The following is a 21,758-nucleotide window of genomic DNA, read 5'->3' on the forward strand; positions in this document are numbered from 1 at the left end:
GTTCAAACCAATTGTCACTATCCCTTCATCAACACCTCCCCCTCTGTGTTAATCAGACGCATGTATCAGAACATGCCATGGCAAGTTCCTCATTCCATGTTTAAATCCCCAGACACTTTCTGCAGTCATCATGAGCTAGCAAACATCACTCCAGCCACCTTTTCTTTCTTTATTAAACCACTTTAATGGGGAATTGTTTGATCATTTCCTCTCGTATTTGATTTACTGTAACTAACTACTGATGTTCTACCTTTGACCTGTTTAACTGCCAGTATCAAATGTCTGCCAGTGTTGACTTATGTGGTTAAAGTTTGACGCCACACTAATGTAGCTATGATTCTGTAGCCTCTGATGGAGTCTTCCTATCTTCTTGGGCTGGTGTTTACAGATCATTCTCCCTGTTGCAACTTGGAATTAAACCAGATTGACTATATCTGTGACATCTCTTTTATTCCCCTGAAAATCCCCTTTGCACAGTTTCTCTGAAACATGACATTTGTGTTATGCTAGCCTAGACTCCAGCCATTATAGGATGTTGGTCTGGTGGCGTGAGACTATTCTGCTAACTTTAAATGTGAACCTACAGACACACCGCAACTCTAAGAGTTATGCAGTGCCTCCTGCTACAGTGAAACAGATCTGAGAGACTGCTGCAGTGATGCTGTTACCGTTTGAGATTGAACGAGAGACATGTCTGGGAAGCTGAAATCAAGCTTGGTTCACCTTCAGTCCCACTGTTGGCTGACAAACGGTAAAACACACTGACTGGCTGTAATGAGGGCCCTTAGGCCTGCTTCAAACACACATCCCCTTAACTATAGGACAATTCTGCTAGGGGAAGATTGTTTGGTAACAGGATACTGGTCATTGTTAATGAGGCATTGTTTACAATCGATATGAACTACTGTCTGTATGATCTTCAGAGGCCGACGGCACATCTCAATTAAGATAAACAGACTAGCGATCACTTCGGGTCAGTCTCAAAGGGCACTCTTCCTATGTGACTCACTACTTTTGACCAGAGTCTACATAAGGAATAGGGTGCCATTTGGGAAAATCAGCTCAGTCATTTGGAGGTAAACAACCATGGAGTATCTATCAAGCTACCAGAGGGTCTCCAAAAAACTTGCCTTTTACCGCTGAGAAGGACAGGGTTTGACAATCAGGCACACATGGCAACTCAATATTTAATCCTGAAAAATCTACAGTATCTGTACATCGTGTAGTTTCACACATATTGAGACAGAACATGTGCACTTTAAAAGTAGTGTACACTCATCCAGAATTGCAGGTGCAGGGTATACAAAGTAAAGAATAGACACTGCACACTGATGAATGCTCCCGTTGTTTACATTTGCTCAATTAAAGAGCTGGGGAGAATTCATCAGTGTGCTGGTGGCCATTCTTTAACTTTCGAGTGTAGTCAGAGTACAAAACAAAGTAGCCATTTATCAGCATAACAATATATTTCAAAGACAGAGATTGTGAAACATTCACTTGAACAGTACAGCATAAAGCTACATTCATAACATCTCACTACTACAAACAAGTGTGTTGATACACTGCCTGTATACAGCCACTCTCAAAAAGACAGACAACCAGTGTGTTGATACACTGCCTGTATACAGCCACTCTAGTCTCCAAGAGACAGACAACCAGTGAAACAGCTACATTGGAAGCATGTATGCTTGCCCTCCAGCCAGGGAGCAGCTGGGGCTTCCAGTACAGCCCAGCCTGGGTAAGAGGTATTGGATTGCTCCCAGGGCAGAGAGGAGAGAAAGGCTTTAATCAGCACTATCAGGGATGCAGGTAGGGGCCAATGAGATAGTCATCTTTCCCCCTGACACCTTCAGGCACTGGTGGGGCCTTTTGTCCTTTCTCCACAATATTATTAACATGACCATCCAAATAAGGAAAGTCAAGTTTGGCGTGATTAGACTATACTCTGAGGTGCGTTCAGTTCGCCTAAACGTTTGCTACGCTATGGAATGGTTTGTACTGAATGACATGTTTCTCCAAAACATTCTTGTAAGTTTGAACAGACTTTGAGGTATGTTTTCTCCTGTTTGGTGGGTGTGGTGCGGTGTGGCTTGAAGCAATGAGTGAATTATTTAAAGGGCAGTGGCCATGCTGACAGCGTCCAACAACCCAACCGTTTACGTTCAGTTGAACGTTCCAGAACATAAAAACGTACTGAACGCAGCCCTGCTGTCTGAGCTGGCTTGATTTGACCAGGTACTCCAGACTTTATTATGTTTTGTTTGTATGCAAACAACTCCCCATGAATAAGGCTATTATTGCATGTTAATGATATATCTGTTAGTAAATTACACAGTTAGCAACTTTGTAAACATACTGTAAGTCTAATAAGAAATATGAGCATAGAACAAGAGAAAAGGTTGCCTGACCAGTCTGGCAGGTAAAGCCTAATACTGAATAGGCATGGTGCACTTCGGTGTTGCAGAACAAGTTTTACCAGGAATGTTTCTATTCACAACACCAGAGCCATATTCATTAGGTCTTCCAAACGAAACGAGGAGGTTACCTACCGGAATTTGTCCAACTGAAACTGAAACGTTTTGCAACAGATTCGGGGTAATGAATACACCTCAGCGATGTCTTCACTACGAACCAAACAGATCCAAACGGAACGAAACGGGGAGGGACCTACCTACATTTGTCCAATAAAAACTAAAATTTTCGGACTACTGACTCCACTGCTGCTACACTGTAACCTGCCCGACAACAGTCCATCGTCTGCTGTGAATGGTTGTATGTGAACGCGCTATAATTTGACAATAAATGATTTCAAATTTTAGAAGATGTACATATAAACCATCTGGGGTTCAGAGATCGCTGGAGTAGATTTCTATTTCTCTGGCAACAAATGTGAAATATATAATTGATCCGATCACTAAGTGGAATACCTATGTGGTCAATGCCTACTGTGGTATGAGGTCAGGTTTCCCAGGTGTATTCGACAAGCAAGGCCGCGAAAAAATGTTTCTAAAGATCAATAACATTTGTATGGGTTTGAAATGGGGTGGATTTTGGTCACTGAACAAAAATATAAAACGCAACATGTTAAGTGTTGGTTGCATGTTTCATGAGCTGAAATAAAATATCCCAGAAATTGTCCACACACACCTTATTTCTCTGAAAGTTTGTGCACACATTTGTTTACATCCCTGTAAAGTGAGCATTTCTCCTTCTCCATGATAATCCATCCACCTAACAGTTGTGGCATATCAATAGGCTTACTAAGCATGGTCATTACATAAGTACACCTTGTGCTGGGGACAATAAAAGGCAACTCTAAAATGTGTAGTTTTGTCACACAGCACAATTCCACAGATGTCTCAAGTTTTGAGGGTGCGTGCAATTGACATGCTGACTACAGGAATATTCACCAGAGCTGTTGCCAGAGAATTGAATGTTAATTTCTCTTCCATAACGTTGTTTTAGAGAATTTGGCAGTACATCCAACCGGCCTCACAACTGCAGACTATGTGTTTCCACACCAACCCAGGACCTCCACATCTGTCTTCTTCACCTGCGGGATTGTCTGAGACCAGCCACCCAGACAGCTGATGAAACTGGGTTTCCACAACCAAAGAATTTCTGCACAAATTGTCAGAAACCTTCTCTGGGAAGCTCGTCTGCATGCTCATCGTCCTCACCAAGGTCTTGACCTGACTGCATTTCGGCATCGTAACCGACTTCTGTGGGTAAATACTCACCTTCGATGGCCACTGGCACGCTGTAGAAGTGTGCTTTTCACGGATTAATCACAATTTCAACTGTACCAGGCAGACGGCAGCTAGTGTTTATGGCATCGTGTGGGTGAGCGGTTTGCTGATGTCAATGTTGTGAACAGAGAGCCCCATGCTGTCGGTGGGGTTATAGTATGGGCAGGCATAAGCTATGGACAACGGACACAATTGCATTTTATCGATGGCAATTTGAATGCACAGAGAAACCGTGATGAAATCCTGAGGCCCATTGTCGTGCCATTCACGACAATGGGCCTCAGTTCTTCCATACCTACATTCTCACCAGACATGTCACCCATTGAGCATGTTTGGGATGCTCTGGATCGACGTGTACGACGACGTGTACAACAGTGTGTTCCAGTTCCCACCAATATCCAGCAACTTCGCACAGCCATTGAAGAGAAGTGGGACAACATTCCACAGGCCACAATCAACAGCCTGATCAACTCTATGCAAAGGAGATGTGTCACGCTGCATGAGGCAAATGGTGGTCACACAAGATACTGACTGGTTTTCTGATCCACGCCCCAACTTTTTTTTTAAAGGCATCTGTGACCAACAGATGCATATCTGTATTCCCAGTCATGTGAAATACATAGATTAGGGTCTAATGAATTTATTTAAATTGACTGATTTCATTATATGAACTGTAACTCAGTAAAATCTTTGAAATTGTTGCATGTTGTGTTTATATTTTTGTTTAGTAAATAAGCTCCACTCCACATTTAATTCTAAATTTCTACTGCTTGCTAAATATTTTGTTTCAACAAAAAACATGTATTTGCAGAATAAGGATTGGCCTGATTATCAAGAATGCCTGAATTGCTATGCCTCGATTTTCTGGTTGGTTGGCAAGTTTCACCATCCAATTATTTCAGTTCTAAAAGAGTGCAACATTCACCATGGTCAATTATTGTATTCTATCCATTCGGGCTTTCGCGGGATACCTGAGACATTAAACGGATAGGGAGGGCATACAGGCTGTCGCGCATGTATTAATGCGCAATATACCTAAATGGGTAATCGAAACACATCAACCACTTCATTTTTTGTCGATTTCTTTTTTTAGGTGTGACGTCATTACGTCCAGCTGTTTTCATCGACAAGATAGTTCAATGGAAACACCTTAGCAGACAATTGTAGAATCTATTTTCTATGAGAACTTTCTTAAATGTCGACAAAAACAAAAAATCACTGGACAAGCTATTGGAAACATAGCTAGTGACGAATTCTGAGAAACAAATACATTTAGTTGTAAATATTAAAATATAATCAAGTATGTCATTTTACTATAGCCTGCCCTACCGCTCTTTCATTTTCTTATGTGCGCTTTTACGCATGGATTTCTGCGCTACATGGGCAGATGCAGGCGCTGTTGATCGATGCCTAGCCTCGTCGCGAACAAGTCTTCCTTAAAACAGCAACAGCAACGCAAGACTAATCGATGTCAAACTATAAACTTATCCGCCAGTGCCACGTAGACTGTCAAGTCTCAGCTTACCTTTCCTTTAAGGTCCAGGATGAATATAGCAGACGCCGACATCCTGATAAACTAATAGCACAAAAAATATAAATGTTTGACGTTGAATATCCCTTACAGCATTTCATTCAGTGTATCTCCCATCTCGCGCTCTGTTGTCTAATGCACGCCACTGCTCTTTCCGGGTAGTATTTCGTCGTCAGACCTGTCAAGCAGCTTTCAACGCAACAGAGCATGCAAAACCAATCCTACATCAATTATTAGGTCTACATATGGTATCGATTCTCTTCTATTCTGCACAGAATATGCATAGGTTACTATCAGGCGTGTTTGTCTATTGTACTATATAAAGCATTGCTATACATTATCATAGATTGACGCATATGCCTAACTGTTTCAAGATAATTGTATGTATTTTTCTACAGAAAGAAAAACATGTGCGCTATTAAATTTTAAAACGTTTTATTTTATCTACAAATGTAACAAAATGGAGTGCAGGCACACCCAAACAACATCAATTTCATTGGTAAAACTGAGTTGGAACTTAAAAAATCTAACTCAAAAACAAATTGATTGATTATTTGACCCACTTTAAATAATAATGTTCTAACAAATTTCTATCAAAGTCAGTACAAACAGTTAGCCCAATTTTGAAATCCATTGAAAGACACAGGCCAAGGTGCCCTATTGCGGAGCTAAATTGAGTTATTGCTATTGTCAGTTTTGTATTCATCTGTCTCTGTGACTGTTTTTCCCCCTCTAAAGATGATGGAAATAGACATGCTTAAATTTAATATCTGTATTGGTCCCAATCAGTGTCCAAATAGGCTAGTGACCCTCTCTCTCTCATTCTCTCCCCTCTCTTTCCACCTTCTCCCTTTCTTCCTAGCCAATGGTAAAGTCCATCCCATCCTCTTCCTCCTCTTCCTCCACTTCAAGTGCCCTCTTAGCCCTCTCCCTCTCGCTGGCTTGTATGTAGTTATCCTCTATGAAGCCATCATCATCTTCCTCATCCTCTATGTCCATCTCTCCCTGGAGGACAGCAGCAGGGTGGGGGCTCTGTGCCTGTCCCCCATGGTTGTGCATAGAGAAGCCCACCTCCAGACTGTTGGGGTCACACTGGCTGGCTGTGTCCTGCTCGGTCAGACGGGTGTGGCGATAGCTGGCTAGGTAGCGGCGGACCAGCTGGCATTTGGCCAGGCTGGTGATGAGGAGGGAGAGGGAGATGGCCGTCACAAGGACTGCCACCAAATATTGCCAACTGTGGGAGGGGCGGCTCTGACCAGGCGACTCTGTGCCTGTTCGGCGAGAGGGGAATAGGTTTTACTGTTCAAATCATTATTATGAATTACATCACAGCTCTAACAGCCAAGACCGCTTGAGTAAGCTTCAAAGAATTCTATGACAGCTGATAATTATATGATATGACTTAACTACATATAAATTAGATGATATGAGGCAGAAGTAAATTGTTATGAGATCCTTACCATTAGTTGTAGTCATTGTGTTAGTTGGAGTTGTGGTGGGATGTTCATGGTCATTTGTCAACAGTTTTCTATGAGATGGTCTTCTGATTCCTGTCGTCAAATCATCAGAGCCACGCTCAAGCTCTTGGTTCCCATGGAGATCCAGGAAGGATATAGTTACTATATCTCGAGTGGAGACAGACAGGGGGACTTGCAGTCTGTTGTGCCCCAAAAACAGCTTCCCTAACCTGGGTAAACCCTGCAGAGCTCCAGCCTCTATGGAAGTCAATTGGCAGCCACTGAGGTCTAGTGTATGCAGGGAGGGGAGGCTGCAGAGGTTGTCTTTCCCCAGCAGAGGGAGGTAGTTGCCTGAGAGATTGAGGGTAACCAGCTGATCCAACCTCTGTAGTTGTCTGAGGTGTTGAGAGTTAGTTAAGTTGAGGTGGTTCTGGGAGAGGTCCAGTGTGGTTGCATTGTCCCATATCTCTGTTGGAATATGATCCAGTTTCCTCCAACTGCAGTTAAATGATGCCTTGGGGAAGAGATGGACAAGATTGGTCAAACCAACCCTTCCCATATTGTGGTTGCCATTTAGCAAGAATCAAGAAATGTAAAATGAACTTTATGATTTTTGGAAGTTTCTCCCTAAAGCCATTATATGGGTGAATAAAAAAAAAGTGGTGTTAATTAATTAATTAGGAGTCTTTGCAACTGTCTAGTGCTGATAACTAAATATTCCATGTAACTTTAAAACGAAAGATAAAGAAAACCATCTAATATATAACAAATAAAGTTGTGAACAACAAATCAATTCACTTAAAGAGAGTCCCAATCTTGACATAATTCTTATGTTGATATCCTGTAAGGAATCAGACTTCACTCCCAGAGGTAACATTATCTTATGATCAACAACAGGAAAAATGTCTCAAACAGGAAATTCCCCATAGTGTTTTCCTCACGTGACTGCTTGGAACTGAACAACGGCAAGAAAAAGAGGAGAAGAAAATGGGGAGAAGAAGAAAGCTGTGTGTCTTTCTTACCGTGCCAGTATTGACAGTACACGGGCCAACAGTGCGACTCTGAAGCATGCTCCTGCTAACTGTTCCCCAGAAACACAAAACCACACACAGGCCGTGGCCCCATGACCCCATGGTTCCCCGCTTCCTGTAGGAATCACAGATGGACAGACAAAGACTAAGTATTAATCAGACTGACAAATGAGTCACAACTAAGTATTAATCAAACTGACAAATGAGTCACAACTAAGTATTAATCAGACTGACAAATGAGTCACAACTAAGTATTAATCAGACTGACAAATGAGTCACAACTAAGTATTAATCAGACTGACAAATGAGTCACAACTAAGTATTAATCAGACTGACAAATGAGTCACAACTAAGTATTAATCAGACTGACAAATGAGTCACAACTAAGTATTAATCAAACTGACAAATGAGTCACAACTAGAACTGCATTGAAAAATAATAACCAGAACTGAATAGAGAAATAATAACCAGATAACCAGAACTGAATAGAGAAATAATAACCAGATAACCAGAACTGCATTGAGAAATAATCATCAGAAATTAATTGATCAATAATAACCAGATAACCAGAACAGAATAGAGAAATAATAACCAGATAACCAGAACTGCATTGAGAAATAATAACTAGATAACCAGAACTGAATTGAGAAATAATAACCAGATAACCAGAACTGCATTGAGAAATAATAACTAAATAACCAGAACTGAATTGAGAAATAATAACCAGATAACCAGAACTGCATTGAGAAATAATAACCAGATAACCAGAACTGCATTGAGAAATAATAACCAGATAACCAGAACTGAATAGAGAAATAATAACCAGATAACCAGAACTGAATTGAGAAATAATAACCAGATAACCAGAACTGCATTGAGAAATAATAACAAGATAACCAGAACTGCATTGAGAAATAATAACCAGATAACCAGAACTGAATTGATCAATAATAACCAGATAACCAGAACTGCATCGAGAAATCATAACCAGATAACCAGAACTGAATTGAGAAATAATAACTAGATAACCAGAACTGCATTGAGAAATAATAACCAGATAACCAGAACTGAATTGAGAAATCATAACCAGATAACCAGAACTGCATTGAGACTAGTGTTTTAATTCATACTTTATCCTCTGGGAATTCATTCTACATCTTGTTTTATATGTTTATAACCCCAAATAAATGTAACCTTACTGACATAGGCCTCCAACAAGGTATAGTTACGTGACCTGCCCAGGAAAAATGACTGGCCCTAAAACACACCAGAATCGTGTTGGAAACATAAACAGTTTTTTGACATAACTAAAACCAGTGACCTCTTATGCTCTTCTGTAAGCAAATTTGTTTAATTTACATTTGTTTGCATGCAGTGTTGACTCATTATGTTAGATACAGATCCTCTGACTCATTGCACATTCTGAAGATGTCTATTGGCATCTTCTCACAAAGACAAGAGTACCAGTTTAGTGTTCCCACATGTATTGTACATTTTCTATGCAGGTGTGTGTACACACTTTCTATACAATAAAAAGTAGATTTAAAGCATTTAGTTAAAGACTTAAGAGCTCTTTCACACACTTTAACAATAGCTTTTGTTCTGAATATTGCTCTTATGTTGTTCTTCTCACATCTGTGACTGTGTATCTTTCTTATCTCTTTGTTTTTTAATCTGATCCCGGCCTGTTTGTAGAGTCCTCTTGGCACCAAAGAGATTTTTCACAGAGGGGGCCTACTGGCTGGTCGCTCTGCCATTAGGCTTCTTCTCCTCCCTTCCTTCTGCTATTAAGCTCAGCATGGTTGGCTGTAAAGACCTGAGTGGGAATCTCTTAATCTCTTCCTGTCCTCGCACAGTAAAGGCACAACAACACAACGCCTGGAAGCTATGGGAAGCCCAGGAGCCCACAAGAGGCAATGTGTGTAGTAGCCCACTGGACACAGATGTCAGTTCAAAGTCTTGTTTTAATTTACATTTGGTTGAGTTGTCAACAAACGTGAATTCAACATAAAATCAACAAAACATTTCACAATGTCATTGGATTTAGGTTAAAAATACGAAATTCTCTTATGTTGATGACTTTTTCAAATCCAATCAGTTTTCCATGTTGATTAAACGTCATCACATTGAATGTTTTGGTTGGTTGAAATTATGTGGAAACAATGTTGATTCAACCAGTTTTTGCCCTGTGTGTGTGTGTGTGTGTGTGTGTGTGTGTGTGTGTGTGTGTGTGTGTGTGTGTGTGTGTGTGTGTGTGTGTGTGTGTGTGTGTGTGTGTGTGTGTGTGCGTGCATGCATCTGCATGAGTGTGTGTACTTTATGTTTAAGGGTACGTAGTAGATTTGTGCCACAGACGGCTAGGGCAAGGAGTGAGTTATGCTTTAGTAAGGTTAGCTTCTTAGCGTTCATAGCGCGTGCTTCCGGGTTTGGAGCGAGTAGTCGTGCTGCACTCCGCTCCGCAGGTAATATTACATCTCATTACATTACAACGGTTTGATTTGTTTGATCTGAGCAATTTTTAGCTAGCTACTTAGCTGTCTTTGTATCAAAGATAATTGTGTAGTTTAGAGTAATTATCGAGGTTAGCTAGCCAGCTATTTTCGTCCGCCGCGCTGCGCCACCGTTCTCCTACTTAGTCAACAACTGCTAGCTAGCTAGCCAACTTCTACCGACTAGCAGCACTGTAGAAACTAATACATTACAACGGAACGATTTGATTAGTGTACATTTACATTTTACATTTAAGTCATTTAGCAGACGCTCTTATCCAGAGCGACTTACAAATTGGTGCATTCACCTTATGATATCCAGTGGAACAACCACTTTTCAATAGTGCATCTAAATCTTTTAGGGGGGGGGGGGGGGGGGGGGGGGGTTAGAAGGATTACTTTATCCTATCCTAGGTATTCCTTAAAGAGGTGGGGTTTCAGGTGTCTCCGGAAGGTGGTGATTGACTCCGCTGTCCTGGCGTCGTGAGGGAGCTTGTTCCACCATTGGGGTGCCAGAGCAGCGAACAGTTTTGACTGGGCTGAGCGGGAACTGTGCTTCCTCAGAGGTAGGGGGGCCAGCAGGCCAGAGGTGGATGAACGCAGTGCCCTTGTTTGGGTGTAGGGCCTGATCAGAGCCTAAAGGTATGGAGGTGCCGTTCCCTTCACAGCTCTGTAGGCAATCACCATGGTCTTGTAGCGGATGCGAGCTTCAACTGGAAGCCAGTGGAGAGAGCGGAGGAGCGGGGTGACGTGAGAGAACTTGGGAAGGTTGAACACCAGACGGGCTGCGGCGTTCTGGATGAGTTGTAGGGGTTTAATGGCACAGGCAGGGAGCCCAGCCAACAGCGAGTTGCAGTAATCCAGACGGGAGATGACAAGTGCCTGGATTAGGACCTGCGCCGCTTCCTGTGTGAGGCAGGGTCGTACTCTGCGAATGTTGTAGAGCATGAACCTACAGGATCGGGTCACCGCCTTGATGTTAGTGGAGAACGACAGGGTGTTGTCCAGGATCACGCCAAGGTTCTTAGCACTCTGGGAGGAGGACACAAGGGAGTTGTCAACCGTGATGGCGAGATCATGGAACGGGCAGTCCTTCCCCGGGAGGAAGAGCAGCTCCGTCTTGCCGAGGTTCAGCTTGAGCTGGTGATCCGTCATTCACACTGATATGTCTGACAGACATGCAGAGATGCGATTCGCCGCCTGGTTATCAGAAGGGGGAAAGGAGAAGATTAATTGTGTGTCGTCTGCATAGCAATGATAGGAGAGACCATGTGAGGATATGACAGAGCCAAGTGACTTGGTGTATAGCGAGAATAGGAGAGGGCCCACAACAGAGCCCTGGGGGACACCAGTGGTGAGAGCGCATGGTGCGGAGACAGATTCTCGCCACGCCACCTGGTAGGAGCGACCTGTCAGGTAGGACGCAATCCAAGCGTGGGCCGCGCCGGAGATGCCCAACTCGGAGATGGTGGAGAGGAGGATCTGATGGTTCACAGTATCAAAGGCAGCAGATAGGTCTAGAAGGATGAGAGCAGAGGAGAATGAGTTAGCTTTAGCAGTGCGGAGAGCCTCCGTGACACAGAGAAGAGCAGTCTCAGTTGAATGCCCAGTCTTGAAAATTAATTTAAGTGTAGTGTTAGCTAGCTACATAGTTGTCTTTGCTGTCTTTGTATCTAAGATAATTGTGTAGTTTAGAGTAATTATCGAGGTTAGCCAGCCAGGTTAGCTAGTGTTAGCTAGCTACATAGTTGCCTTTGTATCATGATAAGGTGTAGCACGGAAACTATCGAGGTTACCTAGCCAGCTACACTTTCAAACAAAGTCAACAACGCAGCCACTGCTAGCTAGCCTATTTACCAGCCAGCAGTACTGTATCATTTTAGTCATTTTAGTCAATAAGTTGTATTTGTCATAGTTTGTCATAGTTTGATAATTGTGTAGTTTAGAGTAATCATCGAGGTTAGCTGGCCAGCTATTTTCGTCCCCCGCGATGCCATTTCCAAACCTAGCCAACTATTACCGACGAGCAGCATTGTAGAAACTAAATACATTACAAAGGAACGTCTTGATTAGTGTTATGTTAGCTAGCTACATAGTTGCCTTTGTATCATGATAAGGTGTCGTACTGAAACTATCGAGGTTACCTAGCCAGCTACACTTTCAAACAAAGTCAACAACGCAGCCACTGCTAGCTAGCCTACTTCACCAGCCAGCAGTACTGTATCATTTTAATCATTTTAGTCAATAAGATTTTTGCAACGTAAGCTTAACTTTCTGAACATTCGAGACGTGTAGTCCACTTGTCATTCCAATCTCCTTTGCATTAGCGTAGCCTCTTCTGTAGCCTGTCAACTATGTGTCTGTCTATCCCTGTTCTCTCCCCTCTGCACAGGCCATACAAACGCTTCACAGCGCGTGGCCGCTGCCACTCTAACCTGGTGGTCCCAGCGCGCACGACCCACGTGGAGTTCCAGGTCTCCGGCAGCCTCTTGAAGTGCCGGTCTGTGGCCAACAAGGCAGAGTTCATCTCAGCCTATGCTAACCTCCAGTCCCTCGACTTCTTGGCGCTGACGGAAACATGGATTACCACAGATAACACTGCTACTCCTACTGCTCTCTCCTCGTCTGCCCACGTGTTCTCGTACACAGAGCTTCTGGTCAGCGGGGAGGTGGCACTGGGATCCTCATCTCTCCCAAGTGGACATTCTCTCTTTCTCCCCTGACCCATCTGTCTATCGCCTCCTTTGAATTCCATGCTGTCACAGTTACCAGCCCTTTCAAGCTTAACATCCTTATCATTTATCGCCCTCCAGGTTCCCTCGGAGAGTTCATCAATGAGCTTGACGCCTTGATAAGTTCCTTTCCTGAGGATGGCTCACCTCTCACAGTTCTGGGTGACTTTAACCTCCCCACGTCTACCTTTGACTCATTCCTCTCTGCCTCCTTCTTTCCTACTCACAAGGCAGGCAATACGCTTGACCTCATCTTTACTAGATGCTGTTCTTCCACTAATCACATTGCAACTCCCCTCCAAGTCTCCGACCACTACCTTGTATCCTTTTCCCTCTCGCTCTCATCCAACACTTCTCACTCTGCCCCTACTCGGATGGTATTGCGCCGTCCCAACCTTCGCTCTCTCTCCCCCGCTACTCTCTCCTCTTCCATCCTATCATCTCTTCCCTCTGCTCAAACCTTCTCCAACCTATCTCCTGATTCTGCCTCCTCAACCCTCCTCTCCTCCCTTTCTGCATCCTTTGACTCTCTATGTCCCCTATCCTCCAGGCCGGCTCGGTCCTCCCCTCCTGCTCCGTGGCTCGACGACTCATTGCGAGCTCATAGAACAGGGCTCCGGGCAGCCGAGCGGAAATGGAGGAAAACTCACCTCCCTGCGGACCCGGCATCCTTTCACTCCCTCCTCTCTACATTTTCCTCTTCTGTCTCTGCTGCTAAAGCCACTTTCTACCACTCTAAATTCCAAGCATCTGCCTCTAACCCTAGGAAGCTCTTTGCCACCTTCTCCTCCCTCCTGAATCCTCCTCCCCCTCCCCCCCCTCCTCCCTCTCTGCGGATGACTTCGTCAACCATTGTGAAAAGAAGGTCGACGACATCCAATCCTCGTTTGCTAAGTCAAACGACACCGCTGGTCCTGCTTACACTGCCCTACCCTGTGCTTTGACCTCTTTCTCCCCTCTCTCTCCAGATGAAATCTCGCGTCTTGTGACGGCCGGCCGCCCAACAACCTGCCCGCTTGACCCTTTCCCCTCCTCTCTTCTCCAGACCATTTCCGGAGACTTTCTCCCTTACCTCACGTCGCTCATCAACTCATCCTTGACCGCTGGCTACGTCCCTTCCGTCTTCAAGAGAGCGAGAGTTGCACCCCTTCTGAAAAAACCTACACTCGATCCCTCCGATGTCAACAACTACAGACCAGTATCCCTTCTTTCTTTTCTCTCCAAAACTCTTGAACGTGCTGTCCTTGGCCAGCTCTCCTGCTATCTCTCTCAGAATGACCTTCTTGACCCAAATCAGTCAGGTTTCAAGACTGGTCATTCAACTGAGACTGCTCTTCTCTGTGTCACGGAGGCGCTCCGCACTGCTAAAGCTAACTCTCTCTCCTCTGCTCTCATCCTTCTAGACCTATCGGCTGCCTTTGATACTGTGAACCATCAGATCCTCCTCTCCACCCTCTCCGAGTTGGGCATCTCCGGCGCGGCCCACGCTTGGATTGCGTCCTACCTGACAGGTCGCTCCTACCAGGTGGCATGGCGAGAATCTGTCTCCGCATCACGTGCTCTCACCACTGGTGTCCCCCAGGGCTCTGATCTAGGCCCTCTGCTATTCTCGCTATAGCAAGTCAATTGGCTCTGCCATATCCTCACATGGTCTCTCCTATCATTGCTATGCAGACGACACACAATTAATCTTCTCCTTTCCCCCTTCTGATAACCAGGTGGCGAATCGCATCTCTGCATGTCTGGCAGACATATCAGTGTGGATGACTGATCACCACCTCAAGCTGAACCTCGGCAAGACAGAGCTGCTCTTCCTCCCGGGGAAGGACTGCCCGTTCCATGATCTCGCCATCACGGTTGACAACTCCATTGTGTCCTCCTCCCAGAGTGCTAAGAACCTTGGCGTGACCCTGGACAACACCCTGTCGTTCTCCACTAACATCAAGGCGGTGACCCGATCCTGTAGGTTCATGCTCTACAACATTCGCAGAGTACGACCCTGCCTCACACAGGAAGCGGCGCAGGTCCTAATCCAGGCACTTGTCATCTCCCGTCTGGATTACTGCAACTCGCTGTTGGCTGGGCCTGTGCCATTAAACCCCTACAACTCATCCAGAACGCCGCAGCCCGTCTGGTGTTCAACCTTCCCAAGTTCTCTCACGTCACCCCGCTCCTCCGCTCTCTCCACTGGCTTCCAGTTGAAGCTCGCATCCGCTACAAGACCATGGTGCTTGCCTACGGAGCTGTGAGGGGAACGGCACCTCCTTACCTTCAGGCTCTGATCAGGCCCTACACCCAAACAAGGGCACTGCATTCATCCACCTCTGGCCTGCTCACCTCCCTACCTCTGAGGAAGCACAGTTCCCGCTCAGCCCAGTCAAAACTGTTCGCTGCTCTGGCACCCCAATGGTGGAACAAGCTCCCTCATGACGCCAGGACAGCGGAGTCAATCACCACCTTCCGGAGACACCTGAAACCCCACCTCTTTAAGGAATACCTAGGATAGGATAAAGTAATCCTTCTAACCCCCACCCTTAAAAGATATAGATGCACTATTGTAAAGTGGTTGTTCCACTGGATATCATAAGGTGAATGCACCAATTTGTAAGTCGCTCTGGATAAGAGCGTCTGCTAAATGACTTAAATGTAAATGTAAATGTACGCTTTGAAAGGGGCTCCTTGACCAGCCCGCCACACACTCCCATCCTTGCAGCCCAATGCCACATCTTTCTGTTCTGTAATGGGTTGCCCGGGTCCTGTCCCTCTCTTCCCTCTCCTTCCCCACTCCTCGTTCTCCTCTCTGGATACGGAAGTGACACACAAAGCCATCCTTCGTCTGACCTACTGGTAACACTCTGTGGTGCCGGTGAGGTGAGCAAGCCTTCTTCCCCCTCCTCAGTCCTCATCCATGGTTCCAGATAAATATCTTTGTCATTGGTTTCAGCGAATATTTTGCGCGGGAGCTAAGTGATGCCATTGTTTGTCAAGAATAAAGGATATGGTTTGATCATACAGGGATTTGAAAAACAACAGGCAGAGAGATGGAGGTTGTTTGAGGGTGTCACGGTCATCGTCGGTTATGAAGGACCAAAACGCAGCAGGTATGTGTATGCTCATCTTGCTCTTTTAATAAATACAAAATTAACACCAAAATAACAAAGAACGAACGATCAACAAAAACAGTCTGGTAAGGCACAAGGCTAAACACAGAATAATCACCCACAAATAACAAACACAAACACACCCTAATATATGGGACTCTCAATCAAAGGCAGATAGACAACACCTGCCTTCAACTGAGAGTCCCAACCCTAATTAACCAAACATAGAACCAGACATACTAGACTAAACATAGAATACCAGAAAACCAAACAGTGCCCAAAAACCCCGGAATACTTAAACCAAATGCCCCTTCAACAAAACACACCACCCCGAACCACATAAAACGAATACCCTCTGCCACGTCCTGACCAAACTACAATACCAATTAACCTTATACTGGCCAGGACGTGACAGAGGGAGATGTTTTATACACATGCAATGGGTACCTGCTACTCGGGATAGGGTGGTATACACACAAAATCTAAGTTGTTCTTTACCTTTAAACCCTCTAGAGTCGATGTCCGTGCCCCCGTGGAAATCTAATTATCATAATAAAAAAAACATAAATATGTCTCAGTTTAAGCTAGAGATATCTGTTAGGTTGCATTTGATGCGTCTCAATCCAGCACATCTGTTGATGTGACAGAGTTAGAGAGGTGTTTGTCAGGCCTTCAGACATCCCGAAAATGGGTCTTCTCATAAAATCGTCTGTAGCGTCCGAACAGTGTGGCTTACAAACTAGTATGACCCCTCTATGGAAAGATGAGAGGCTCACCAACGTGATGGTGAAGTCTGTACTGAAGTCGGTACAGCTGATCTGCCAACTTCTGTCTGTAGCGTCTGAACAATTTGGGCTACACACCATCTGTGGAAAGGCGAGACTCTCGCGAACATTTACAGTTGAAGGCGGAAGCTTACAGACACCTTAGCCAAATACATTTAAACTCAGTTTTTCACAATTCCTGACATTTAATCCTCATAAAAATTCCAGGTCTTAGGTCAGTTAGGATCACCACTTTATTTTAAGAATGTGAAATGTCAGAATAATAGTAGAGAGAATGATTTATTTCAGCTTTTATTTCTTTCATCACATTTCCAGTGGGTCAGAAGTTTACATACACTCAATTAGTATTTGGTAGCATTGCTTTTAAATTGTTTGATTGGGTCAAACGTTTTGGGTAGCCTTCCACAAGCTTCTCACAATAAGTTGGGTGAATTTTGGCCCATTCCTGGCAGAGCTGGTGTAACTGAGTCAGGTTTGTAGGCCTCCTTGCTCTCACACACTTTTTCAGTTCTGCACACACATTTTCTATAGGATTGAGGTCAGGGCTTTGTGATGGCCACTCCAATACCTTGACTTTGTTGTCCTTAAGCCATTTTGCCAAAACTTTGGAAGTATGCTTGAGGTCATTGTCCATTTGGAAAACCCATTTGCAACCAAGCTTAAACTTCTTGACTGATGTCTTGAGATGTTGCTTCAATATATCCACATAATTTTCCTGCCTCATGATGCCATCTATTTTGTGAAGTGCACCAGTGCCTCCTGCAGCAAAGCACCCCCACAACATGATGCTGCTTCACGGTTGGGATGGTGTTCTTCGGCTTGCAAGCCTCCCCATTTTTCCTCCAAACATAACGATGGTCATTATGGCCAAACAGTTCTATTTTTGTTTCATCAGACCAGAGGACATTTCTCCAAAAAGTACGATCTTTGTCCCATGTGCAGTTGCAAACTGTAGTATGACTTTTTTATGGAGGTTTTAGAGCAGTGGCTTCTTCCTTGCTGAGCGGCCTTTCAGGTTATGTCAATATAGAACTCGTTTTACTGTGGATATAGATACTTTTGTACCTGTTTTCTCCAGCATCTTCACAAGGTCCTTTACTGTTGTTCTGGGATTGATTTGCACTTTTAGCACCAAAGTATGTTAATCTCTAGGAAACGGAACCCGTCTCCTTCCTGAGCGGTATGATGGCTGTGTGGTCCCATGGTGTTTATACTTGCGTACTATTGTTTGTACAGATGAACGTGGTACCTTCAGGCGTTTGGACATTGCTCCCAAGGATCCCACTTTTTTTTCTGAGGTCTTGGCTGATTTCTTTTGATTTTCCCATGATGTCAAGCTAAGAGGAACTGAGTTTGAAGGTAGGCCTTGAAATACATCCACAGGTACACCTCCAATTGACTCAAATTATGTCAATTAGCCTATCAGAAGCTTCTAAAGGCTTAACATCATTTTCTGGAATTTTCCAAGCTGTTTAAAGGCACAGTCAACTTAGTGTATGTAGACTTCTGACCCACTGGAATTGTGATACAGTGAATTATAAGTGAAATAATCTGTCTGTAAACAATTGTTGGAAAAATTACTTGTGTCATGCACAAAGTAGATGTCCTAACCGACTTGCCATTAACTATAGTTTGTTTACAAGAAATTTGAAGGAGTGGTTGAAAAACGAGTTTTAATGACCCCAACCTAAGTATATGTAAACTTCCCACTTCAGCTGTAGATGTTAGTTGTTTTGCTCTAAGACCTCCACAGGCCTCACAAGACTCCTCTGAAGGTACCCCAGTACCAGTTAAAAAACGAATGGAAGTACACTTATGTACACAAAGTCTGTGGACACACCTTCAAATTAGTGGATTCTGCCATTTCAGCCCCAGCCGTTGCTGACAGGTGTATAAAATTGAGCACACGGCCATGCAATTTCCATAGACAAACATTGGCAGTAGATTGGCCCGTACTAAAGAGCTCAGTGACTTTCAACGTGGCACTGTCATAGGATACCACCTTACCAATAAGTCAGTTCGTCAAATTTCTGCCCTGCTAATCTTTCCATGTCAACTGTAAGTGCTGTTACTGTGGAGTGGAAACATCTAGGAGCAACAATGGCTCAGCCGCGAAGTGGTAGTCCACACAAGCTCACAGAACGAGACCGCTGACTGCTGAAGCGCGTAGCACATAAAAACCATCTGTCCTCGGTTGCAACACTCACTACTGAGTTCCAAACTGTCTCTGAAAGCAATGTCAGCACAAGAGCTGTTCTTTGGGAGCTTCATGAAATGGGTTAATCATGGCCGAGTAGCCGGACACATGCCTAAGATCACCATGCGCAATGCCAAGGGTTGGCTGGAGTGGTGTAAATCTTGCCGCCATTGGACACTGGAGCAGTGGAAATGCGTTCTCTGGAGTGATGAATCACGCTTCACCATGCCCCAATGCGTAGTGCCTACTGTAAAGTTTGGTGGAGGAAGAATAATGGTCTGGGGCTGTTTTTCATGGTTGCGGCTAGGCCCCTTAGTTCAAGTGAAGGGAAATAAAGCATATAATGACATTCTATATGATTCTGTACTTCCAACTTTGTGGCAACAGTTTGGGAAAGGTCCTTTCCTGTTTCAGCATGACAATGCCCCCGTGCACAAAGCGAGGTCCATACAGAAATGGTTTGTCGAGATCGGTGTGGAAGAACTTGACTGGCCAGCACAGAGCCCTGACCTCAACCCCATCAAACACCTTTGGGATGAATTGGAACGCCGACTGCGAGCCAGGCCTAATTTCCCAACCTCAGTGCACAACCTCACTGATGCTCTTGTGGCTGAATGGAAGCAAGTCCCCGCAGCAATGTCCCAACATCTAGTGAAAAGCTGTTTTTGCAGCAACAGGGGGACCAACTTCATATTAATACCCATGATTTTGGAATGAAATGTTCGACGAGCAGATGTCCACATACTTTTGGCCATGTAGTGTATATATGGAGACTGTTTCATGACAAAAATAAGGGGTTAAAATGCATGTACAAATTTAATGTAGGACAGATACTTCAGAACAAACTTCCTTTAGATTCTTTGGGGGACTATCTGTTTTTCCATGTAGTGAATGTGTTATTCAATTTGTTTGTATGGGCTAATACCAGTAAGGCCAAATTAACATTTTCATCACATAATGTTTTAATATTATTTTTTATACTTCAAGGGGTCTTAAAATTCTAAATCAAATAGCTAATGATCCTTGGTATGACTTTCTTAAAACAATTCCATATAGCTAAGTAGAACCCTTCCCCGGCTTAGACAGGGCTTAGACTGTTGTGGGTTAATGAGTTTCACATCTGCAACTCTGTTAATCCCACTTCAAGTCATAAACAAAGCAACTGGCAATAGGCACAATCCTTTCTAACATTTGTTTAAAGGCCTACACAGTGTCAGCAATAGAGCCAAGCAACTTCTAGAAACAAATACACCAGAAACTAATATCTTTAGCTTTAGTGGTTAGTGGGATCAAAGAGTAATGCATTTGACAGACCTTTAGCTTCCTGCGTCTCCTTGTTAATGAAACTAGACCTCACCACATCATCCTCCCCGAATGAACAATGTTTTACATTATTATCAAGACGTTGGCTGTCAAAGGTTTAGCCTTATTTGATCAAAACAGCGAACGGCGGGTATCAACATGTGGGCACGACTGCCTGGCTGAGCAACATGCATCTATATATCCGTTTCTCTCTCATTCATCCACTTTCATGGTATTATATCTCGTAATAGCCGTCAAAACATAATTACTGATATACTGTAGTTGAGATTGATCAAAAGGTTGTTTGCATTTGGTTATTATACTAGTATGTCATAGAAATATACCAACATACTGTATTACCGTAACCACAGTACTTAATGGTCAATAAGAGAATCAGGGAGGTCATATGATCTCAATGTTGACAAATGAAAACAGCCCAAAAGGTTAACATTTTGAGAAAGTCCGCTCATTAGAAGTGTCCTACCTGGTCAGCCTGGTCTGTATGTACCTGAAACCCAGGTAACAATATGTCCTCTTCCTAATAGCTCACATTAATGCAGCATTGTCACTGTAAGTTTGTATTTCGCCTTTGCTATAAAATGGAGGCATGTTGTGCAAAGGTTGAAAGGGGTGCGTTCACCTCAATCGTGTTCTGAAGGACTTAAGTTAATGAGTAACTTTGTAACTACATAGGTGTGCTCGCTTCTCCCTCCTACTTTCCCTTGCCTTTATCCAATGGTAAAAGACTAGACCTGATCAGTCGATAGTCAATTCAATAACAACCTGGTTGCTATAAAATGACATGCTTTGTCCTCCCTTATGTCAGAATGTTTATACACAATAGTAGTCAGTATCACACAGAACACTGTTCCTGTTATCTGAACCCATGTTATTTACACGTCAATACACATTCACATTTACACATTACATGAGCTTACTTTTACACGAACATAGTCTATCCACAGTCAGGATATGATATAGCACAGACGCTACTGCACATTTAATAAAGCGCACCCCACAGACACATCTTGCTTTGTTCTTATAAAACCACCCTATCTCTCAAAACATCTGGATCTGAGAGAGGGAAACAGACAAGATACATGTGAAGTGTTTTTTGTTTACTTAAGATGTTCGGGCCTTGAGGGAGAGAGAGCGGCCTTCTGCAACCCTGGAAGGAAAAGAGGGGGATCCAGAAAACAATAGGGCCACATCCTGTCCTGCTCCCTGCGCCGAACCTGCAGTATGCACTCCAGGCCTCCAATCCTCTTGTGCTTCTAGCACGTTCCTAAGAGGCCTTGGCTCATTAGGGGAGGTAGACGGCAGGACAGCAGGGTCATATTCATTAGGCGCCAAACGGAGGGACTACCTGAACTGGTCTAATAAG

The 21,758-nt window shown here is 43.9% G+C and overlaps 2 protein-coding genes across 6 annotated transcripts in view; both read right to left on the reverse strand.

Annotated features, from left to right (window-relative positions):
• Positions 1-5,450, reverse strand: part of LOC106560519 (AP-1 complex subunit mu-2) — a 45,706-nt gene extending 40,256 nt beyond the window's left edge. Inside the window, exon 1 of the mRNA XM_014123491.3 lies at positions 5,275-5,450. Coding sequence (XP_013978966.1) covers positions 5,275-5,316 — 42 coding nt within the window. The 5' untranslated portion in view covers positions 5,317-5,450. The remainder of the gene's footprint in view (positions 1-5,274) is intronic.
• A 248-nt stretch (positions 5,451-5,698) lies between these two features.
• On the reverse strand, positions 5,699-21,034 carry c10h1orf210 (chromosome 10 C1orf210 homolog). 5 transcript variants are annotated; one of them, XM_082957041.1, is made up of 5 exons: positions 20,859-21,022; positions 11,667-11,774; positions 7,760-7,883; positions 6,741-7,251; positions 5,699-6,551 (listed from the first exon to the last, which is right to left on the reverse strand). In XM_082957041.1, exons 3-5 carry the CDS (start codon positions 7,868-7,870, stop codon positions 6,139-6,141), a joined length of 1,035 nt encoding a protein of 344 aa, XP_082813167.1. In that variant the 5' UTR covers positions 7,871-7,883; positions 11,667-11,774; positions 20,859-21,022; the 3' UTR covers positions 5,699-6,138. The 5 variants fall into 5 exon arrangements, with proteins under 5 accessions (XP_082813167.1, XP_045543797.1, XP_013978965.1 ...); XM_045687841.2 differs by having other exon boundaries at positions 11,653-11,774; XM_014123490.3 differs by lacking the exon at positions 11,667-11,774 and adding an exon at positions 16,589-16,630 and having other exon boundaries at positions 20,859-21,000.
• Positions 21,035-21,758: the final 724 nt, after the last annotated feature.

The sequence above is a fragment of the Salmo salar genome, chromosome 10 (assembly GCF_965601325.2).
Source record: "Salmo salar chromosome 10, fSalSal1, whole genome shotgun sequence".
In the NCBI taxonomy this organism is placed as follows: domain Eukaryota; kingdom Metazoa; phylum Chordata; class Actinopteri; order Salmoniformes; family Salmonidae; genus Salmo; species Salmo salar.

Coding starts and splice junctions, on each gene's coding strand:
- c10h1orf210 (XM_014123489.3), bottom strand. CDS start 7,870: ATGGGGTCATGGGGCCACGGCCTGTGTGTGGTTTTGTGTTTCTGGGGA. Junction 7,252..7,759: donor GTACTGTCAATACTGGCACG/GTAAGAAAGACA, acceptor CTCTTCCCCAAG/GCATCATTTAACTGCAGTTG. Junction 6,552..6,740: donor CACAATGACTACAACTAATG/GTAAGGATCTCA, acceptor CTCGCCGAACAG/GCACAGAGTCGCCTGGTCAG.